The 23,262-nt window shown below is 33.4% G+C and overlaps 1 protein-coding gene across 2 annotated transcripts; it reads right to left on the reverse strand.

The window, feature by feature from the left end:
• Positions 1 to 4,250: 4,250 nt before the first annotated feature.
• Positions 4,251 to 23,146, reverse strand: LOC138323999 (sodium- and chloride-dependent glycine transporter 2-like). Of its 2 annotated transcripts, none has more exons than XM_069268971.1 (14): positions 23,041 to 23,146; positions 22,187 to 22,452; positions 17,091 to 17,222; positions 15,879 to 16,188; positions 15,146 to 15,278; positions 14,551 to 14,685; positions 13,659 to 13,762; positions 12,381 to 12,505; positions 11,571 to 11,683; positions 9,767 to 9,895; positions 9,396 to 9,495; positions 7,289 to 7,389; positions 6,230 to 6,400; positions 4,251 to 5,286 (listed from the first exon to the last, which is right to left on the reverse strand). In XM_069268971.1, exons 2-14 carry the CDS (start codon positions 22,398 to 22,400, stop codon positions 5,137 to 5,139), a joined length of 1,917 nt encoding a protein of 638 aa, XP_069125072.1. In that variant the 5' UTR covers positions 22,401 to 22,452; positions 23,041 to 23,146; the 3' UTR covers positions 4,251 to 5,136. The 2 variants fall into 2 exon arrangements, with proteins under 2 accessions (XP_069125072.1, XP_069125073.1); XM_069268972.1 differs by having other exon boundaries at positions 22,187 to 22,318; positions 23,041 to 23,138.
• Positions 23,147 to 23,262: the final 116 nt, after the last annotated feature.

A 23,262-nucleotide genomic window follows, 5' to 3' on the forward strand; every position in this document is an offset into this window, starting at 1 on the left:
GATGTGAGAGGATGTGAAGGGATATTATGAAAAGAATCGAACACCTTCTTGTCATCAACTTTTCTTTTATTCTCCCGGAAACCGGAAGTTAACAACTAAACATAGAAAACAAGATACGGAGACGGAATACAATAATACACAAAACAACAAATTCCGGATATTATATTGATAGTACAATGATATATATACCATGTATATAACAATGCTCCACCGCTGACAAATGGTATTTATTCACTACCAAAAACAGGAGCAGACAATTTAATATTTTTCTTCAGATACAAAAGTTACTTACTTTACACCATTATCACCATTGAAAAGTTTGAGTTTCTAATTTTACTCCAAGTTAAAGATATGAAAATTAATTAACTGCATCCCGAAAAAATTCCGTGGCACTATATCCTACATGGAATGAAGTACTGATTGTGCATGCACCAAGGGCAAAATTAATTATTTTATACTATTTTTTGTGTTAATTAGACATATATTGTTCAAATGATGAGTATCATTAATGCTCTATCGGCGGTTTACGACAGAACATTTACATTGCTGGGACTAATTACATCATCAAAAAGTGCATGTTTCCCTGTGTAATTCTATATAATGTAATATCATGTAACAATAGAGAAAGGGGCCGCGGTGGCCGAGTAGTTAAGCAGTTGCCATGTACTGACCGCTGGTCGGTGGTTTTTCCCCGGCTATTCCGGCGTTCCTCCACCAACAAACCAGGCACGTCCTTAAATGACCATGACTATTAATAGGACGTTGAACTTATAACAATAAAACAAACAATAGAGTAACTCTAGCTAAAGTTTCTAAATAGAAAGCATATCATCGTAGGACTAAAAAATGACACATTTACACATTAATAGGAAAAAACTAATGCATATAACACGCCAATGTAATTTAATTAACAGTTCTGCTAAAGACTATATATACACTGCAAACTGTACATTTACAGCACAGCTAGTGCACAAGCCCATTTCAGACGTATCTGGAGGATACACTGTTCGTTCTGCATTCATGATTCTTTAGTCACCAGCAGGTGAATGCGTCAACAAATTCAACAGATGGGTATATGTTGATACGGGACGCTTCTGATATGCAATTAATGTAAGCATAAAATGATAAATATTTCACAGTCCGTTAAACATGACCTATTTTTTTCTGTCATATATTTTACCAGATGTTTTAAATAGTGTAGAAAAAGTGTACTATCCCATTACACCTTTTATGAAAATACCCCAATTTGTTCACGTTTTGTTGTTAGAATGGCAATATTAATACATCAAAGTGGATTTGTCATGAGGTTCCCTTCTTATCAGATTTATGATACGAATTTAGAATTTTTCATTTTTGAGAGCTTTTGGCGAGCAAACAATGAACAAAACGAAACGAGTATCATAAATCTAATATAAAGGGAAACGAATGAAAGATTCTATTTATCATATGACTAATATTTGCTTTTGTTTCTTCCCTTTACGAGTTTTCTACCAGATGATCAATCAATCGCTCAGTTGCGATTTGGACCGTATCACTAGAAAACAACTGTCGGTCAAGTACCAATGCGCCGTAATAACTAGTACGAGATATAGCCTGTTTGTTTCAAACATTCATCCGGGTTTGTTATGTACTTCATAATCAAACCGGTACATGTAAATGTTTTATAATTGAAACGACGAATTGAATACAAGGGAAAATGCTTTACTCTATCAATTTTGTAGCACATAAGCGACTACAAAAGTGACATTTTATAAAGTGACACACATTCCCCAACAGTCATTTATGGTTGTCGCCCGACTGCCGAACGCCATTTTCACCGTTTTGAACTTTAACTGTTTAATTTAGAAGATTGGAAAGATACTTGTATCGATAATCAAGTTCAAATTGAATTATTTTACACACCTTATGAATCAACAGAGGAGTGTGGTCTATTAATTCAATTCAGCATTTAATAGTAGATTACATTTTTTTTTAAAACAAGGTCGTAGCAATAGTATTATTCATCGGAATCAACCAATCACAACGCAGATAGGATATATTAAACGTGTGTAATAAATAAAATTCATGAAATAGCTATATTGAATGGGAAAAATTGAAAGTCATATGATACCACATTAACATTAATTCATAGTTCTTTGTAAAACTAAAAATTGTTATACTTCATAGTTGCAAATATACGCCAATCCAAATTCGCAAAATTCAATACTTCGCGATTTAAAAAAACACATTTTTTTATCATATTAAACTCTGTCACGTAAATGACGATTTTAAAGGCTACATGTATAAAGAATATTCACAAAAATAATTCTCTGTGAACAAGTTTCAAAATCGAAAAAAATTACACCCGCCAAATGTTGTTTCTTTCAAGATGAAACTTGCAATGAACATAACAGGATCTACGCAAGTAACTCGGTCCAGAGACTTGATCAGAATTAATATTTAATAGATATGAATCACGTATACTCTGCAGCATTTCAAATGCAAATTTGAATGTGTTTACAAAGCGGAACGATTGTGTGCTTTTATGGGCTAAACTTCAAATTATGTATGTGTATATATTATTTCAAAGTGGGTTAAATATGGTGCAGGTTCAACGAACTTTGATATTTTTTTTATTTCATTTTCAAAGTGCGATAAACCTGCACCATATTTAATTCACTTTGGAATAATTTTTCCAAGTGCTTCATTTTTTAAAAGTGGGTTTTAACATAGCTTCTCATTGGAGTACTAACATAGTTTCTATATCAAGTCTCTTATGACCTCTGTGATGGTCGGTAAAATAATTACCTAGACATCCATTGTCCTGAAGCCATCACCTATTGTCCGATGATGAGCGATAAGTGGTTTTGTGGTCGGAGCACTAGTATATCTAGATCTATACACAAAATGTCAGGTCGACATCCACTGTAGTATCGAGGAAGGTTCGACATGGGATTGTCTAGTTCACTAAAATAACACTGGTATAGATGGAAACAAAACACAACTTTAACAGATTTCCGTTGTTTCATGGGGGTACTATAAACGAACTTTGTTTCGCAAATATTTGATTTCGCGTTGTCATGCGTTAGATTCTTTTAAGAAATGATTTTTATTTTTTGTTGATTACTGGTGTGTTAACTGCATTTTTGTACAGATATTTTAAGTGACGCACTTTAGCGCGTCATGTTGAAATATCTGTACAAAAAATGTAGTTTACAAACCAGTAAACAACAAAAAATAAAAGTCATTCCTTATATTTACATTTGGATTATTTATATTAAGTGTTCAAATAAAACAAAACTCTGTTACCGGAATAGCTGGCTTCAATTTGGCGGGACATGTTCAAATTCAGAGATTACACAAAAAAAAGTTCCATATTAACTTCGTCTTTTTTCCATCCCATTTAAATAATATTTGTTAAATATTTTATTTTCTATATATAATTTAATATTTACAGTACATTCATACATGCATTATATTGAAGATGCGTCAATACAGATACAATAGGCCTAATCGGATGCGCATTAACACTAATAGAGGAAGTCAGTGTTCCGGTGTGTGTTTTCTTGCGTAGCAACCACTGCGTTTACGCAAGTGTAAACGATTTCGCAGTTGGTAAGATTATATAGCAAAGAGAAAACGGAAATGTAAATATATGATGATATTTATTTTTTCTTTGTTTTCATAGTAAATCCGACCTTCTGATTGGCAAATACTTTTTCTTCATACTACTATGAAGAAAAAATCCGACAATGGCGCGAAAACCTGACGTTATCATGACGTAACGATAGAGACGTAGACTTTGCGTATTGATTTAGAAAAAAATAATTCATCAGAAAGTAAATGGAATCGTACGTTTAAATCTATTTTATATTATCATGTAGCCTGAAAATTAACAATAAACATTGATGTAACTATTTTTTTTAACTTTATCGGGTTTTGAAATCTTTTTTTTCAAACTTTTGTGAGAATCCGAAACGGGGATTCACAACAGTTTGCAATCAAAATTTCTTTCACAACTCAATGAAGTTAAAATATAGTTACATCAACGCTTAGATATTTTTGGTTTTGTTGTCATACTAAATCTTGCTTTTTGACTGGCCGGCTCCTTGTTTTCATGCCAATATGAAAAACAAATCCGAAAATGGCGTGAAAGCCTGACATTATCATTAAGTCACAATAGATTTATTGCGTAAATATACATTGCGTATTGATTTGAAAAAAAAAATCTTACACAACCCGATGAAATTAAAAAAGAGTGACATCAATGCTTAAATGATGTTCATTTTATTTGATCAATTTTCGCCTAGACCTATTTTCGCGATGCATAATCGCTCGCGAAATCATCCTTGATACTCTAGGGGTTGCTATCGCTGTCGCTATGCTCCCCTCTGGAATATGAAAAAGCAACACTGAAGGCTCTGTGTGTGACAACGGATAGAAATATTTTTTCTCCTGAATTGCATTTAGTTTTGCTATGACATATTCTTAGGATGGATTAAACGGCAGTGATAGTTACCCCTGAGGTAACGGCATAACGCGAAATATGCATACTTTGACGCTTGGTTTACAATATTTCAAAATATGCAATCTACTCTGAACTCAAATATGCCATCATTTTAGATGAATCGTGATTTGACATTTGAAGGAAATAAACGAGTGCAAATAAAACATGAACCAATATGAAAATGTAACAATCAGTCTGTATTGCAACACGCTATTTATATATAACATATCTTTCAGTAGATGTTTTGTTTCTATTTTGGAAATCAACTGACGAATATTGACGACGAATTGCAGAGTATTAGTCGGTGTCGATTGTTTAACCCGACACCTCATTATACCGACGTTTGGATTAAGATTACTGTATAGTTGTGAAATTTCGCGGGTTTAAAATCTCGCGACTTATTGTTATGAAATTATTTGAGAGGAAATTTTTTTCTGAACCTTTTTTCACCCTTTGAAAGTATCATTTACTGACACAGGTTATAATGTAAAACCATGCTTTATGAAAAGTTTTGCGAAGTATCAAATTTCGCGAATTTGGTGATTCCGCGACGTTTGCGAAAACAAAACCCCTGCGAATATTTGCACCACTACAGTATATATAGACAATTGCATTTGGGATATTCATTATCATACTAGTTATATCCAGGATTATATCGGAGCATTTTTCTGTTTGTAACCAAGGTTTATCAGTAGTTTTTCTTTAAATGAGCCCTTTAATTCCCAGTCCTGCAGGGCGTAAGATTTCTCCTTAGATACGGGTCCCCAGTCTAGTGAAGGGCGCACGGAATTCTGTAATTTCTGTTGTAACGAAAAGCAAAATAAATCAAATTGATTGAATACAATTTCACGTTGCAATGTCGCATTCTATGTTTGCGAATTAAAGATCTAGAGTTATCTGCTCTTGTTGGTAGGTACCGAATAGCCGGGAGCGTTCTAACATACATTTCAGGTAAAATGACGTAATGTTATTAAAAAGCCATTGATCTTACAATTAATAAATATCACCACGAGGAGATAAATGTGTTACTTTGAAATGCTGAACATTTTACTTGTATCTAATAAAGTAATGAGTGTTGCACTTAACATTATCATTAACTCTTGAATGCATGCCTTCAGTTCTTTCCTCTTAATATAAAGACCATATTCAAGTAATTTTTCGTTTTAGAAACATTTTCTCGAATGTAGATACAGCAATATAACCCCAATTGCTAGTGGTAATAGGGTGCAGTACTTATATGTTTATTTAAACATGCATAGTTAAAGGTGACTGCATGTTAAAACGCATTTAACTGACGACACTTCTTACAATTCATGTGTATTGGAATAACATGACGGCTGTCAACGGTTTTGAAAACATGGTGTGATACATCTAAATAGTTTTAAAGTATTTAGTGCATATTGAATTGTTGCTCTAACTTGATATGTTTTAGGATAACGGTGTACCGAAGCCAGCTATGTTTGGAATGTGTCGATCTCCGTGCTTTACATGTAGGGGTCGGTCTTAGCACTGGTTGCCAAGCAGAACAAAATTTCAACTTACTACTTTAATTACAACTTTGCCATAACCAGGGAGTCTCTCAGAAACACTTTTGAAGCCTACAACTTTTTTTTATTAATCTAATGGTGTTTTTTTTTTATTTTTAATTTTGCATTGTCAGCTTAACTAAGATAGCCAAATGTCTTTCTGTCACCATAAATGTGTCACTTTATTTCCAAAAAGACAATACAATCATGTACCTACCTCATACAAAGTTTCCCCAGGAGATTGTAACAAAGTTTTTAATCCTAAAACGACAACTGGTACGACAGGCATAACTGCAAACATCCAACCAACGATAGAGGCTACATTTGGGTACACGTAGTCCCCGTATGTAGGAGGTACATAGGACACGAAACTCGTGATCAGCAACGCCTGCCAATAATAAAACAAACATATTTTATCGGTAATTTCATTTTAGCATTTTTTGCTCGAGAAAAGAAGTTATTAAGCGAAAAACGAAACAAAAACACGCTAAAATGAGATAACCACTAAAATTAGTTTCATCTTGGCGCTTTTTGCATTAAACGATTCCAACAAAGATATGGTTGCGTTAATTGTGATTTCTGTAAAACGCTTATATAATCATTATCGCTTTTGTATTTAAGTTTGATAGCGACAAAGTACGTTTATTGTAATATCACAATAATTTTTCATAAAAAAAACAATTGAAATTTTCTTCAAGATACGGATCATATAAGAATATTTATATTATGTCATAGTTAGTTACATGCATTTACATTCTAAGATCATTAATGTTTTTTTTAATCATAATTTTTAATCTACAGTCATTATATATAGTATTTAAGTCTACTTTAAAATTTAAAGATCTGTTCCTTCATTTGCATTTAATTCTCTATTTCTGTAACCATATTTTATTTGTTTTATTTTCGCCTGGGAAATGGGTATTTAGATTAATGCGAAATTTGTAACGTAAATTTCAGTATACATAATTTGCTAGTAGTTACCATTTAGTGAATTTTAGTGATTTGAAATATAAAATAAATTAAAAATACGACATATTTTAACTAATCAATTATGTTTTCACACAAAGCTAATTGCATTTATAATCGAAGAAATATACAAAAATGACATGTTTGTGAAGAACTAATATTTCTTGCAAATACAAAGGAGCACATCTTCAAGATTTTGGGCATGTTGAACGTATGAAGCAAATAGTCATTTCATCTTTTAAGTAAAGTATCGAGAACTATGCAAGAAGGGAAACACTGTCATTGTAAAACCAAAAGCAATGCCACAAACCAAAGTAAGTAGAGGCGAGATAAAACACCAGCATATCCTCATCAACATCGGGACAGGACGACCGATCATCATCTCTATGTCACGGGAAAATCTCTCGGCACCTGGATTAAGCAGAACAATCTCAATAATTATTGTTATATCCCTATAAAATAGTTTCTATATAAACTAAATTGACAAAAATGCCAATAAATGAACTGTTCCGTCGAGCGGTCCAAAGAACTGTTAAAATCGACTGTTACAATGTGCTGTTGGACCGAACAGACGTCACACATACAATTCGTGACGTCAATGCATTTTTTTGAGTCAATGGGTATAACAAAACTGTTATCGACTGGATTTTCGGGCAACAGATGATTCGTTGCACCCTCAAAAAAATTGTTGTCCTCGGCCTTCGGCCTCGGGCAACAGTTTGTCTTCAGGTCCAACAAATCATCTGTTGCCCTCAATCCCAGTCTGTATAATGTTATACATACTGCAAACCACTTAATATTCGCGAAATGCAAAATTTCGCGAGATGGCGCGAACATGAATTCAAATGTGGCTCGAATAATTGTAAACTTAAAGATATATATGAATGCACGATTTGTAGTTAGTGTCCTTGATCGCAAATTTATATGTTCGCCAATATGATAAAAAAAATGCCGCAAAATATTGGTAACGCGACAAATTAAGTGATTCACAGTATATCACGATTACAAAGTAAGCTGAGACGCTCATACATGTTTTCTTCAGGCTGATAAGTATGGTACATTTATATGTGTTTGCAACACTAGCGTATAACATATAGATTGTCTGATAGGGATGACAGTGTGCACTAGTCGTCAAAACGTTACATAAGACACATTATATGGCCGTGTAACTGTTATGCCCAGACATAATGGGACGCCTGACATACAATGACGTAAACTAATCAGACAAGCTGATCAGTATTATTGTCACAATAATGCTTTCTGTTGTAGAGCAAGTACTTGGATAAGTACACTTGTCAAAATCGGCCCTTGTATAATCCAGATCTCTGTGTAACCCGGTAGTATTATATATTATTTCCTTTATTATTTAATAGTAGTCAAATTAGAACCTGTATAATCCGGAAAACTGACTATATCGGCCAAATATGCTGATCTGTGACACATCCGGTAATTATATAGGTATTTAAAAGCAAGGAAACGTTGCAAAATTTACCATATAATATACTTATTTCTAAAAGAATAAAAACAAAAATCATTATTGAATATAAATGTTAGTTTAGATATTGTTTTATAAATATTAATAAATGTGCAGTGTCTATTTATACTTTTCATTACGGCATATTTCAAGAAAAACCACAATCAACGCGTTTTAGTCATTGTTAAATAAGGCATGGAAAGGCAAACCTCTAAAGTTTAGCCATGATTACTTACATAACTGTCCGTGACTAGTACTGGATAAAAGTAAGTATGGGGATGATTATCAATGTATCCTTACCAAAAAAAAAGAAACATTAATATACATAAATAGACATGATAAAAAATCAAACATTAAAGGCCCACTAACTTTCCGGAGCAAAACATAACGATTTCTTAAAAAAAACATTTGTAACGCCAGAAAGTATGTATCGATGACCTACGATGATGTTACAACACCAAACATATTCAAGATTTCCTCCGTAAGATATGATAACAGTGGAGAGTCATTTCGCTGTTTTGACCTCTGGCGCAGTGATAGTCAATTCAACTACCGCGCGGTATTTAGGACGACGGCGGGAAACATAAGACGACCCGCTTTAAGAAAATTAACACTTTATTTATTTGAATTAAATTGTTCAGAAGGTGATGATAGGTGTAGTATCAACGGTAAGTTAATTACTTTTGCAACTCTATTAAATTTTCTATCTCGTTTTACATTACCATTTAAAAAAAATTAAAGCCGTTTCGGAAAGGTAGTGGGGCTTTAAACAGTTTTGGCAGATTAGATTTCGATTTAAGTATGTGCATATTTACAACTCAGTGATGCATGTACAAGGAATACAGGAGCTCAAAGACACAAGCTAAATAGGAGACAAAGGTCAAAAGGTGACAACATATATCTAGACCGAGGATTAGGTTAAGTATCAGTTAAAATGACTCACCATAAACCCAACCGATGGACACACACTCCATTAGCGTAAACAATATTGGCGAGAATGCAGCACAGTACCAGTCGATTAATTGGAACAGGTATACTCCTCCCTGTTATGTGAATACCTTTCATAACCAACTGTTCTGAAGTTATCACATGATTTTTAAATTGTGGAGCAGTAATAGTTAGACATATTTGTAATGTATTTGTTCGCATTGGTTTAATGTTTAAAATGATATATCAGTAAGTAATAAACAGCTTTATGTATGAAAGATGAGCAACTGATAAGTGTTATAACTGATAATTGATAAAAATGACAAAGTAATAAGAAATCATAGAGTAAATTATTATAGTAAGTAATTAATTGTTAAAGGTTTCTACCCGTGTACAGAAGATCAGCCCTAGTAGGACCCCACATATCGCTAGGCTTCCACGGAAAATCGTCCGCCTTTTCCGCAGTAAGGGAAATGACTCTTCAAAAATAATACACACCGTTTCTGTGAACGCAAACTGCAATAAAATAGCAAGATAATGCACAGCTTATAAGAACTATTAAGCATTCACTTTGGATATATTGTATACCCAGCTTCTTTCAAGGCTACTAAAATCGCAAAAATTTAAGGAAATAAACTTACGCGTTTTACCGTGATCGTGAAATTTGCGAGCGAAAAAAAATAGGCTTGCTGTATTTTGGGATATGGAAACAAAATTCAGAGTTTACTGCAAATACATTTATGAGGAAATGTAGTTTTTATATGTTTATTCATCATAATCTTAACATTATCAAAGCTTTCCTAACAAAATTGCTCTGAATGCTGAGACATTAGTATTATCGGAATTCTAAAACGTCCTCCCGGCTGGATATGTCCGTGTTGATATTTCCACGCAAAATCGCTTTCAAAGAGTTTGCCTTATTTATTTATAGAGATGTGTTAAATTTACAAGGGGCTTTTCCTAAAATTCGATGGTCAAGTTCGGACAGCATGCATCAAATGCATGCAGAACTTAACCGTCATTTTGATATGAAAGGACTTTTGGAAGGCCAATTAATGAATTTCGACTGTTTTCCCCCCACTATTAACTTTAAGAATGTACTCCTCTGAGAAAATTTTCTTGTATTTAACCATTTTTCTCATATAGATTTTTGGAAATAGGAGTTCACACCATAAAAGAAAATGGAAGAAAAAATATATGTCCGTATGCTCGTTTTTGAGCTATTGTCACTAAAAAATACCTAGTTGACAAAATATTGGATTTTACGGACATTTAACCGTTTTGACCATATACACAAGAGTTTAAAGCCATAATTTCCTAATGAGGTGTTTGATATGTATGGATGGTTGTATAATTTACTTCCCAGTGGTCTTCTTTAAAAATATACCAGTTTCGATTAACAAGACTCATATTTTTTCCCAGAATAACAACATATGCTACCCATACCCCTTAATTTTGAGCTACAAAATGCATATTTTTCAGCCATTTTTGCCAAATTTAACCCTTTACAGAAAAAGTTCTGGTATTAAACTTTTGCTAATATTTTGCATATCAATATGGAAAATATTAGCAAAAGTTCTTTCTGAATCAGGCAAAAAAAAAACAAAACAAATAGGGGGTCCGTGCGCTTACTTTTGTTGTCCCATTTAAATATATGTTATTTTTCAATATTTTAGAGTAAAAAATAAAAGTGTTCAAATAACCATTAAATGTAATAATACAATGACAAAAGTGTTTCATTTCACACATCAATGCTCAATATTTCAATTACCACGAACCTTGTAAAGATTTGCAGCATAAAATAGCTAGATACAGCTAAAAATGCTGGCGCAGTGATAATTTAAGTAAAAACAATTTCGGTAAAAATAGCTAAAACTGTAGCTCTACTCAAAGCGAAAAAAAGCATGATTTTAAATGACCGCCAAATGGGGCATTTCTTAAAATTCCCGTATAAAACAATCTACTAAAAACAGAAATGTAATTTTTTGACAAAATTTGCAACTGGCATCTTGCTACAGACATTGATAGATTGTATTTGAAAATCTCATAACTTCTTTGATCTTTGTCGAAACGAGACTTCAACGGGACTGAAACTTCAGAAGCATATATATCCTTAAGAAAGAAATTATTACCGATTTTACAGCAAGATAAAATCATTAAGAAATGTCGTTTCATTGTTACTCAGACATACCTGACTGTCTAGTCCGACTGTAAACATGGCGAGGAAGAAGAGAACCGCCCAAAAATTCGGGAAGGGCATCTGTGATAAAGCCTCGGGGTAGGCGATAAATCCCAGACCGGGACCTGTAAGGGGATACACAAGGACAGGAAACAGATTGTAAGGCACCTTAGTGATTGGTATAAAGATACTGTATAATATTGGCTATTTGGTCATAATTTTTTCTCGTTTTAGTGGATATGACATTTTCGTGATTTCATTGCTATGATCGTGAAAATTTGTTCCGCGAAAAATTGATGAATTATTGAGTCAAATTGACCCTGAACGCTAGAACGCGAAAATTTAAAAATTATATTTTTTTTTTCTTGGTTTTGTCAAAATCTTGAAAATTTTGATCCGCGTTAATAACCGGATATAAAGCTTAGTGATATCATTACACAAAATCCAGTTTTCTTCTTAATAATGCATGATACGTTTATCAAATTGGGTTGTAAAGCTGTTTCTGTCCTATTGATACTTGTATGTGTAATTATGTAAATAATATTCTAATGTCATCAAAGACATTAAAGTTAAATCAATGTTGGTTCTCATCAATGCTGCTACGCAATGTAGTTTGTTTCTTAGTGTGGAACAAAGGACTATTCTATCGACCAATTCTGTCACAATTATAAGAAAAACAGATATAAGTTGGTTGAATATATTTCGTTTTTTGGTTTTGTTTTTTGTTTTTTGGGGGGTTTTATGGTGTTTTTTTTTTACTTTGGACCGCTTGTAAACAACGTACCTTGAAATCTTCGCTATATGTATTTAATCAGTACATACCTGACTTTGTCACATCTACTATAGATACATTAGCCTTGTGAGCCATGAATCCTAGAGCCGAAAAGATGACAAATCCGGCGAACATGCTTGTGCCCTCCCCAGCAAGTGTCAGCATAAAGGCGTCTCTAAAAACAAATATTGAAAGAGTTGTCTCCCTTTCCATGCGTGAATACCGGAACCAGTATTCCCATGGAGAAATAATCTCAAATCAAAAGTAATAGAACGTCACATATTAAAATAGATATATTGACATGATCGTAAATATGCGAACTGATATACGTATGACCATGCATGAAATTTAATTATCATTCTTTTTCTCACATAAAAAGGTCATTATACGTTCATAGCTTTATCTTGCATGTTGAGGCATTGATATAACTTCAATAGTATAGGTATATGATCGAAAGTTTGTATAAATGTCCTCAAGTTTCATTCCCATCACACGTGTTTCACAACTGTCCAACGACAATGTCTAACAAACACATGTACTGAATCAGTGGGCGCACCGTGCTAAGTGACGTCAACGATATATGTTAAAACTAGTTTAGTCACTTGAAGTTTTGACAATATGAACCTGTTTATCGGCACCGTTAAATTTCAAAGCTGTTTTCATCATAGTAAAGCATTGCTGACATGTAATTAAGTGTTTTTCTAAGTATTTCTTGTTTCAAAGTGCTAAGTATTATTTTATCACAGTAATATATGTTTAACGAGACATGGATTTATCTTATGTATCTCATTCCCAATTGTTTGCCCATTCTGGAAAGACTACACAGAGAAGACAAATAAGTGCGTTTACTTCGCTAAAACGCTATCGATACCTCTTAAAAATGTTGTTATCTACCGTATAAATTTGAGGAGGCAGCTGCCAATGTGTTTGAATTATATCATATGCTAGCAAACTCACATCGTTATCAAGCGCACATACAGTTCTATATTGTGAGATTTTGATTTAATTTTTGAGACCTTTAATTTGAGCTTTTATAACAATAGGCTCATGTTTTTAAATAAGGCCAAAAAATAACATGTCTGTTTAGGGTTACCCGACCGACCTTAATTTTTTCCACTTTTCTACGAACACCAATTAAAGGTCGGGATTTCAATCTCAGACACCGGTTTCCGGCCATTATTTCAGAATGAAAGACACTAAAAAAATCCTCCCGACCTAACGACCTATTTTTTGTCAATGAAACCCTAAACAAACATATATTTTTGTTTGGCCTAATTTATCATATCAATTTACGTACGAAACGCTTTACCACGTGTAGTATGTTTTACCTGTAACAGTTGTTGTTAAATTTGTTGAAGCTAGATAGAGTAATGAGGACTCCCCAGCCCATGGCCACAGAGTAGAATACCTGGATAGCAGCTTCTAACCACACCTATGAATAACATATTTATCAATGTTTATCAAATAATTCACTTACATTTTATTTGCTCCTTCACTGAAATGTATTATTTCAATATGCATATACTTTCCAATAACATACTTTCCAATAACATACTTAATTCAATGATAACCAGGTTCTTTAAATAGAAATGGCCGCGATATAGGGGTCATATGCAAAACACTTGAAATGTTGCTTTGTTTTAATACGGATCTTTTAACTTGAATGTTCAGCTTCAACACCATCTTAAACAAAAAGGAGAAATAGAACATGCATATTCCTAGTACATACTCTTGTACTTGTAAATTACCTGGATTTCATTCCTTGATGAAAACCACGCTAACGACATAATCTGCTAATTCATAAAATTCCATAGTGTATGTTCTTCGTCATATTTACAATTCTCAATTCTTTCTCATCTTTGGCATAACTGACAATAAGTTTATACAAACATTTCACAAAATTATCAAAAAGCAAAGATAAAGGAAAGAATAGTATAAATCTTACACATTATATTGTTTTTGGTTTATTTACACAAACAATATATTTGCCCAACCTTTGCTATCTTCTATTGTAAACAATTTTCATTCGCATACGATTTATTTTGGTGGATTTCCCTATTCAATTGAATTCGGGAACATTAATTCTCGCGAATTATTTATTTCCAAATTTTTATTAAATCTAAATCCTATTAAAGTTTTATTCCACAAAAAATAATATCCGCAAACTTGTTTTGGATCAGAAATCGCGAAATAAAATTGATTTAGAGTATATGGTCCTACCTGGATATTCATCAGAGAGGGAAAGTCCGGCTTCACGTAGAATATCACTCCGTCGATAGCACCAGGGAGCGTGAGAGTACGAACAAGAAGGATAGTAAGAAGGATATAGGGAAGTGTAGCCGTCACATACACTACCTGTGACAAACAAAGAACACATGTTAAGGAACTGAGGAGATGTCGTCCCAGAGGGCAAATTACCCTCACCCCTAAACCTTCCCCCCACGTTTTGCAGTAAACGAGCATTACTCTGAACAGGTAAATGTATCTTCATTCAATATTTTTACCCACATCATCGATGTACAAGGATTATTGCCGGCAAGTTTCATTGAAACCTTTCCTGTAGTTTAGGAGGAGTAGCCGTTCAATCGTTTTGTAACAAAAGGTACAAATGAATCGACATCAAGAAATAAAGATGTCCGGATTCAAATAATGGGTGACAAAATGGCCGACTCTGCGGTATTTAAAATATATTTGACGTTGGTATAGTTACGTGAATAAAAAGTATCCTTAATCTGTGTTCGATTCAAATCCGATTTTATAAAAATAAACTTTCGCTTTATATTTATGCTTTTTATGATTTTAGATTATTTTTTACCTTCCCAGTAGACTTGATACCCTTGATTACACACAGGTACACAACCATCCAGGCTATAACTAGACACAGGGCTAAGTGGCCTTTGATGGAACCTATATCGGTAAACCCAGTGGATACATCCAGCACTTTGTATCTGTCGAAAATGAAGCATTTGAATCAATGGGATACTGTAAAAGTAAATTTATTCGAGGTATAGATATTTTCGTTATTTTGTTTTCTTTAAATCTCTGCGAACATATTCTCTAGCGAATATATCAAAAAGATAAAATTTGTTATTGGCAATAAGACTTTTAGTATTGAAATATGGCGCGAAAATCACTCCGCGATCAATTTAAAGGCTGACCAAGTGAAAATATTTTCACGCGAAGATTATACTTATTTACAGTATATGTATAGAATGGTGGTAGATGTTACAAAAATAAACGCAGAACACCACTATATTAGACAGGCCCTATTATTGCTGACAACTGAATACAAAATAATAAGACCGCAACAAAACAAAAATGATGAAAGCATATCTATGAATAATTTAACTCAATACATATTACTTTCCCGACTAATTAAAAATTTCAATTTTCGTGATCTGGCTTTCAAGGTGAAATCATGTTTTTCATGTAATATCAATTTTTCACAAATTGCAAAAATATCACCCCCAATAACCGATTATACGTTATTCATAATGTTACATTTTTGCAACGATACATTTAAACTGTGAAATGTCCCAAAGACTCACTGCCAGAATTCCTCCTCCGAGCTGTGTCCCTGTTTAATCATAGCGGCTGTCGTGTTGGCGATATCACTCATAAATGTCGTGTTAATAACATTGGAAACGTTAGTTGCGAAGGTTATGTTTCCAAGGGAACTGTTCCCGTTGGCAGTTTCTGTAAAGCTGAAACAATCCGGCGTGTTCCATTCGTTTCCGCACGTGCTCCAGGGAAGGGGAGAGTAGAAAGAATTGTACAGGTAATATAGGACCCATGTCGTCAGCATGACATAATACCACACACACGCAACCATCATGACTAAGAGGCCAATGCCCTCTCCTGTGTAATATAATAGAGTTTGTTACTAATTTCCACTTTGTTGTTTCAGAGTTACGTCCCTTCGTTTCACTGCGTCAGTAGCAGAGTTACTTCCCTTACTATCACTCTGTCAGTAGCAGAGTTACGTCCCTTCGTTTCACTCCGTCAGTACGTCAGTATTACTGCATTTAACTTTTAGACATGTGTCTTAGATATCTTGGAATATATAACCCGATTGACCCATAGGGTCACCAAATAACCAGGTTTCATGTCTACCGACAAAATTAAACGAAGGGACGTAACTCTAGTTAATCAGAGTACAAAGTTCAGGAAAGTAATATTTTGTTATAACTCGAAAAAATATCAGGACACTGAGCAGATAAGTAAGACAACTTTCGATACCTTTTATAAACACAATGCTATTCGTTGATGTTGAATTAATAACACGTCATTTTCATGGTTAAAGAGTATAAACAATAATAGTTCAATCATCTAGTAGCTTGTAACGAGCATTTTCATTGGCTTACAAATATGATGTCAACTCAAAGCGTAATGTGATGTCGCGTTTATGGCTGATACGACGGCTTAGCAATATCTTAGAGAAAACAGTCGCTTATGAAAGGTTAGCTGGATTTACTTAATTATAAGAGTTAATTGATGATTTAAGAATTTATTGTCCTGATATGAAAATTACACATAAATCAGAGTGTGCTCTTAATTTAACCCGCTTTTTGGTTCCTTTAAAGTATCGGTACACTGAGTATTTTTGTTAAATTGTGACATGAAAATAGATTAAAGTTATTTTGTAAATAACGGAATCATTATAGAACTATTGCGCGTATTGAAGAGTAAAGTAATGTGATGGTAGAATGTTGTAAGTAAGCAGTTTGATATCCAAGCAAAGACTAAACATGTAACGATACCTCTGATCAAGGGGCAATAACTCCACACCGTCTGCATTGTTTTTCCTGAGAACTGACCAAGCGAGGCTTCTAGGAAGTACATCGGGACGGCCAGTAGAAAGATTGTGATCAAATATGGGATAAGAAACGCACCTGACAGATAAAATAAAAAATGTAAATATTGTGATTGATAACATAATAATGTTATTACATTAGCGTTTTCAAAATTATATTACTGAAAATATCAACAATCAAAATAAAATGGCAAATGTCGACATGTCATTTAGCCGGTTATTTCGCAGGGATATTATTTTTGAGCTTTCGCGGCGGGACAATGCTATAAATTTTAAAATGTACAACTTTATACCGTTTTGGCCAAATCGCCAAATGGTGAAACCGCTAATGATTAATTACTTACTATTTACTTAATGTCGCGAAAATCTTTACGCGCGAAAATAAACGGTTATACGGTATATATTAAATCATTAACAGTAGTTCGTACATCATCCACAGTCTTCGCGTTTATCTAGATTTTGAATACTTCTGTAATAGTACATAACCTTTTTTTAACACATAAGCATTCAGTGAGTGAAACGTAAGAATTTAAACATGCTTTGGTAATATTAACCTTCCTTTATCTAGAAGGTATCTTAAAATTTATTCATATTCACATTTGATTCCTAGTGTTTGATTTGCTATACATAAAGTAAGATACATTTAGCCTAAATTATAAAAGTGAAACACTTGAAGGTCATATGGCAAGTAGGCAATGTTGAGTCCCAATTGTCTCGTTATAAATCATAATGCGCTAACACGCGTTATTCAAATTGTCTCCAATCCTGGGAGATTATGAGACCATAAATCCCCTAAATAGGTAATTTAATGCTTAAATGCACGTATTTGCTCATCAGCACTTTAGAATTATAAATTGTTGTGCGTGCATAAACAGGGATAACCTATTATTTTTCATGCCCTGACCATAAAATGTCACGATGGCGTTCGCGCTGTATTGCTGATTCATTTAACTTGTGGTTAGGTAACCTAAATCTTAGTCTTCTGATGACGTAAACAAATCTTGTTTATCCTATTGTAAAGCTACACATTTAAAAATGAGATCATATAATACGATAAACAAACACTTATACCACATCATAAATCAGCATCTGAAGAATGTTTTAAAAACAATAGTGCCTTCTTTGCAGTGTTATAATGGAAATTTTGTAAATGTGCTTAATAATAATGGTCTGTCTTAAAATGTTGACAATCTATTTTGTAGACATCCGTAGGTTTAATTTGTTGTCCCATGCTCACACTAACAAGAGGATAACTATCTTACCAAGTTGTTTATGAATGACTTAATATTGCTTAAATTCGTTTAGCTTAAAGTCTTAATATCCGTATCTGCCTGATTTTTTTTTCTTGGTTTAGAAGGTTTTGAATAAAAATCATGTTGTAAATCATGCAGTTACAGGACTGAATCGAAGTCATTATGGACAGTAACGATTCGGTAAATTTTGATAAAAATTTAAAAAAAAGCATCAAAAGAAACATTGAACATGGCTAAGTGGGTCCTACTTTTCAAACAAACCGATGTTAGTCGACAGTGTAACGTCGTTGCTGAGAAAACCATATGGCTATCGTAACTACTTAACGTCTTTCCAAATTCTTCCGGCAACGATCTCACTTTTATGGTGACCTGTTTGGCATGTTTTCAAGCATCGACTTTCAACAGCTGCTGTACCACAGTTATTGAGAAATCATTACCAATATTCTTTGATATTACTTTATTTAAGCTACATATACAAATACTAACAATATTGGGGTCGAATCTAATTTGAATTTTTGCTGCAAGTTTCGTTTCGTATAATTTGTCTTTAACGTAGCTTTAAGCGAATGTGCCGTAACTGGGCGATAATTTTGACATGCTATTTTTTCATCATTAATTTATTAAAAACCATAAGGTTTGATGAATAAAGCTGTAAAAATCATTCAAATGGCTTCAGATGACTTATAAACGTTAGTTATAACACAGAAATTTTGTACTGTAAAATTGTTGTTTTTATGCCTTAAATATGTTTAAATGAAAACATATAAGAAGTCACTTTACAATGACTGAAAACATTGTAAAAATGTGTAATGAAATTGTAGACCACAATTTGGCTTCATGGTCTGACCGTAGGTACTCATTTCACTTCACTATTGATGTACATAAATGATTTTTGGCAGTACTGCCAAAAATCATTTTTAGCTCTTATTTGTACATGTAAAATTAAAAGCTATGCATTGAAAGCACTGAAATTTTCAAATAGTTGGTAATTTTTGGTGCCGAATAACATATTAAAAGCTCATCTTGATTCGTGAGTATGAAAAATACGGCACATATAACTTTAAGAGAATAAACAGTTGCCGAAACTATTCACTAGCGATGACAATAGGTTAGTGTATAAGTTAGTGCAGAACTTTGTAAAACTTTGCACCGTTTTGACGATTTTTTATCTTATGAACTCCATATTGTAATGTCAACGCATTTAATGCAATACAAGAAGTGCATAAGTACTTCGTTTAGACTTTACATTTAATATTCTGCGTTGACAAAATTCGTGAGGAAAATCAGTTTAGATCTGATATGCTTTATTAAAATCATTTTAAACATGTGATTATGCATACAGTATGTGTTAAATTAATAGTTTTACTTCCTTTTTAGTCTTAAAAATATCAACTCAATTCAACAATTCAACTCAATATTTTTACATCAGATTTTCTCTTCACCTTACATCAAAACGATAGCAATTCAGTAGTTGCAGAACTAATACAAACTGCATGGCCCAGATTCGGGAACTAAACTTAAGGGAATTCCTTAAATATCTCCTGTGTTTCCGACAAATAAAAAAGTCAAAATATAATAATATTCAAAGCTTCAGAACGGCTACATTTTTGGTATCAGATGACGTTGAAACAACGTGTAAACCTATTTAGAGTGCCTGCTGATCTGGTATGTGCTGTAAGAGAGGATTCATTGTCTCAGGCAGCATGATTCAGTGGGGCAGTCTAACTACTACAATGGGACGAAATACTGTCAAACTATGACAAACAATGCGGGTCAATGACATTTTAATTACCATGATTTTCAGCATTTTGAATTTTTATGAAAATTGTTTTGATAGCAATATCAAATTGATAAACAAAATGTATAAATTATGTACATAAAATGAGCGTCTGAATTTCTCAAGGGCCGAACACCTCTTCTACGAACACATTGTTTAATAATCTATATGATGAAACGAGGGATATATGTCTGTTCGAGGAATAAAGGGTATTCGACGAATAGCTGTTCGAGATATCCGGGAATTTGTTGCATGAAATATATAGAGACACGGTTGGGACCATGCGATCAGTTCGAAGAATGAATATCAGGAATATTATATACAAGTGATAGACCAATCATCTGGTAGCATGTAGCCATGCCTCGTGCTCACAAACGCACGTGTACCTATTCCGTGTCGTAGGGAAATATTGTAGCACACATTATTCAAAATGCGCAGTGAGTGACGTGCGTTACTCGAATGGTTTGATTGACAGCTGGGGATCCATCTATTGTTTGTATTCATTATATGTTTTCTATATAGACTTTGTAACCTTGATTCAGAGATAAACTATAGAAAAAATAGATTTTAATTTCAACAAATTTTATGTTAAAAAATATTTGAAAAAGGATTGAACAACAAACATAGCCTATATGAGCTCTCTCCCTAAGTAACAACTAGTTCATAGCAAAATACATAAGATATACAGTGTTGTGTACATCATATATCAGTATAAACATATTATTTCAATATCAGATATAAAATTTGAATGTAGAAGTTTGCACACTGTAGTTACATATATTTTTTTCAATGATGCTTAATTGCAAAAATGAGTATGTATATAGAAGATAATTGCCAGGTCTCAAAAAGGTTATTGGTACTGAATCCAGTATTCAATGAAAGGTTTCCCTCCACCCATAGAATACAGACCACAAATGTCCATGTCGGCTTTCTAGGGATTGGTCATCCTCCCGTGAGTTTTGGGGCCAGTCATGGATACTGAATTCTGTATTTAAAGTACTATTGTTTAGGGGAGTAAGCCAGTTTTGCTGTATTTATGAATTCATCCTGAATTTTTTTTTAAATACATATAGGTTAAGCTACATTAAACTGTTATATAATTATAGTGTTAGAAAAATATAGGACATAATTATAAGATGATGATTGAATTAAAGTTGTATTGCTGCTAATTTCACTGTAACGATATGTAACTTAAACATTTGATATTTAAACATTGACATATAACTTGATGATTCAGCTCCCCAAAAGCATATGTCGGCCTATAAGTGAGCCGAAATCTAGGAATCATATATTCCTGGTTTTGAATAAAGCGCCTTCAATTACCGCCATGTTCAGTGACTTCGGGTTTTGTAGAATTCCTAATCGTATCACGTGACTGACGTTCGACACGACCTGCACGTGGTGAGCCAGGTAACTAGCGTAAGCACACATGTGTTTGTTTACGTTTTCCTTTTGGCCTATATGAGCAAATCATGCTAGTATATGTCCACAGATTGAGTATTTGAAACATCCAATTTACACATTACCGTAAAATGTTGTGTGTATCAAATATTGTAATGTGCGAGCATTATTTTCTTTGTAGATAGAGTCTGATGAGGTCGACCACATATTTTGTTTTATGAAAAATTGTTGATATTTTCTCTTGGTTTCACAACTCTCGTTTTACTTCGAGATTGTCGCGACGATGTTCGGAAGAGTTCGGATTGATTCGGCATCTTTCGAGCCTATTTTTCACGTGTACACGTTAAAAAGATTTTTTTACTTTTATAATTAAAGATACTTCCAGTGCTGCAACTTTATAAAAAGTGGTAAAATTAGAAAGTTTAAACCTCAGACAGACGGAGAAAAATATGTATAATACTTAAACAGTTTTCACTATGACAAAAAGAGCGAAAATTATAAGATGATGATTGAATTAATCTATCTCCACAAAATTCATACTTATGTTTATAACTAATAAATATCTAATAACATAGATAGCTGTGATACAGAAAAAATAAAATTATTACATACCGCCACCATTCTTCATACAAACATACGGGAACCTCCAGACATTTCCGAACCCGACGATATATCCAAGGACTGATAATAAGAAATCCACTTTGGTACCCCATTCCTCCTTTTTTGGAGCTTTCACTTCGGTATCTGGAATTTCAGTGATATCATTGTCAGGGAGGAAACTAATACGAGAGGATGGTTCGACACCATTATCTTTTTCCTTTTCCATTTGTGTTGATGATAAACTGTATTTGCTCTTGTAGTATTATGGTTTTACCAAACTGAAATTTCATAAAAAATGATAAAGGAGCTGTATTTAGAAAGTTACTATAGCGCAGCTTAAGTGAAACTCAAAGCTCAAAGCTCCCCCTAGCTCAAATGAATTGCTTCATTACCAGGTGGACCATTATGGATGAGTGTCTAAAATAGTAAACAGTAAATGTATAAATTGTTTCGACGTAAATGTGTTACCACTAGTTTTCCACATATGTGTTGTTAGTTTAAAACCTAGCAGGGGCAGTTGTCAGGCACTGACCGTAGGTTGGTTATTTTTCTACATTTTTCTATTTAGAGTCTAGTGTTAAAAGACTCTAGCTGCTATTTGTACGTTAAACAAAATAATCACAAACCAGTTTTAAAACTAAACTAGTGGTTTTGTTAACTGTATTCACTATAGTCATTCATTGAACGATTATGACGACACTACCCACTAACAAAAAAAAAAACCAAAAAACTAACAAAAAAAAAACCAAAAAAAACCCCACGAAAATAAATAATAAAAAGAATCATAACAATAAAGACAAAAAACTGCAATTAAAAATCTTACATCATAAGGTGTCAACCGGTATGATAAATATCTTTTTACTTACCAGTCAATTACATTCCTCGTGAATAGATGGATGATACCTATCTGTGAATAAACGCGTGTATGTATTGATATACCTGTGTAAACGTGATCATTCTTTAATATATAAAAGGTGGGTGCTAATATATTAAGAAGTGTAGATATGACTGGGTATAATTGTGAGCGTCAAGGATATCATGCTACAAGTAATTATGCTGGATAGACACACCTCACAACTTTTTTCAAT

The sequence above is a fragment of the Argopecten irradians genome, chromosome 5 (genome assembly GCF_041381155.1).
Source record: "Argopecten irradians isolate NY chromosome 5, Ai_NY, whole genome shotgun sequence".
NCBI classification, from domain to species: domain Eukaryota; kingdom Metazoa; phylum Mollusca; class Bivalvia; order Pectinida; family Pectinidae; genus Argopecten; species Argopecten irradians.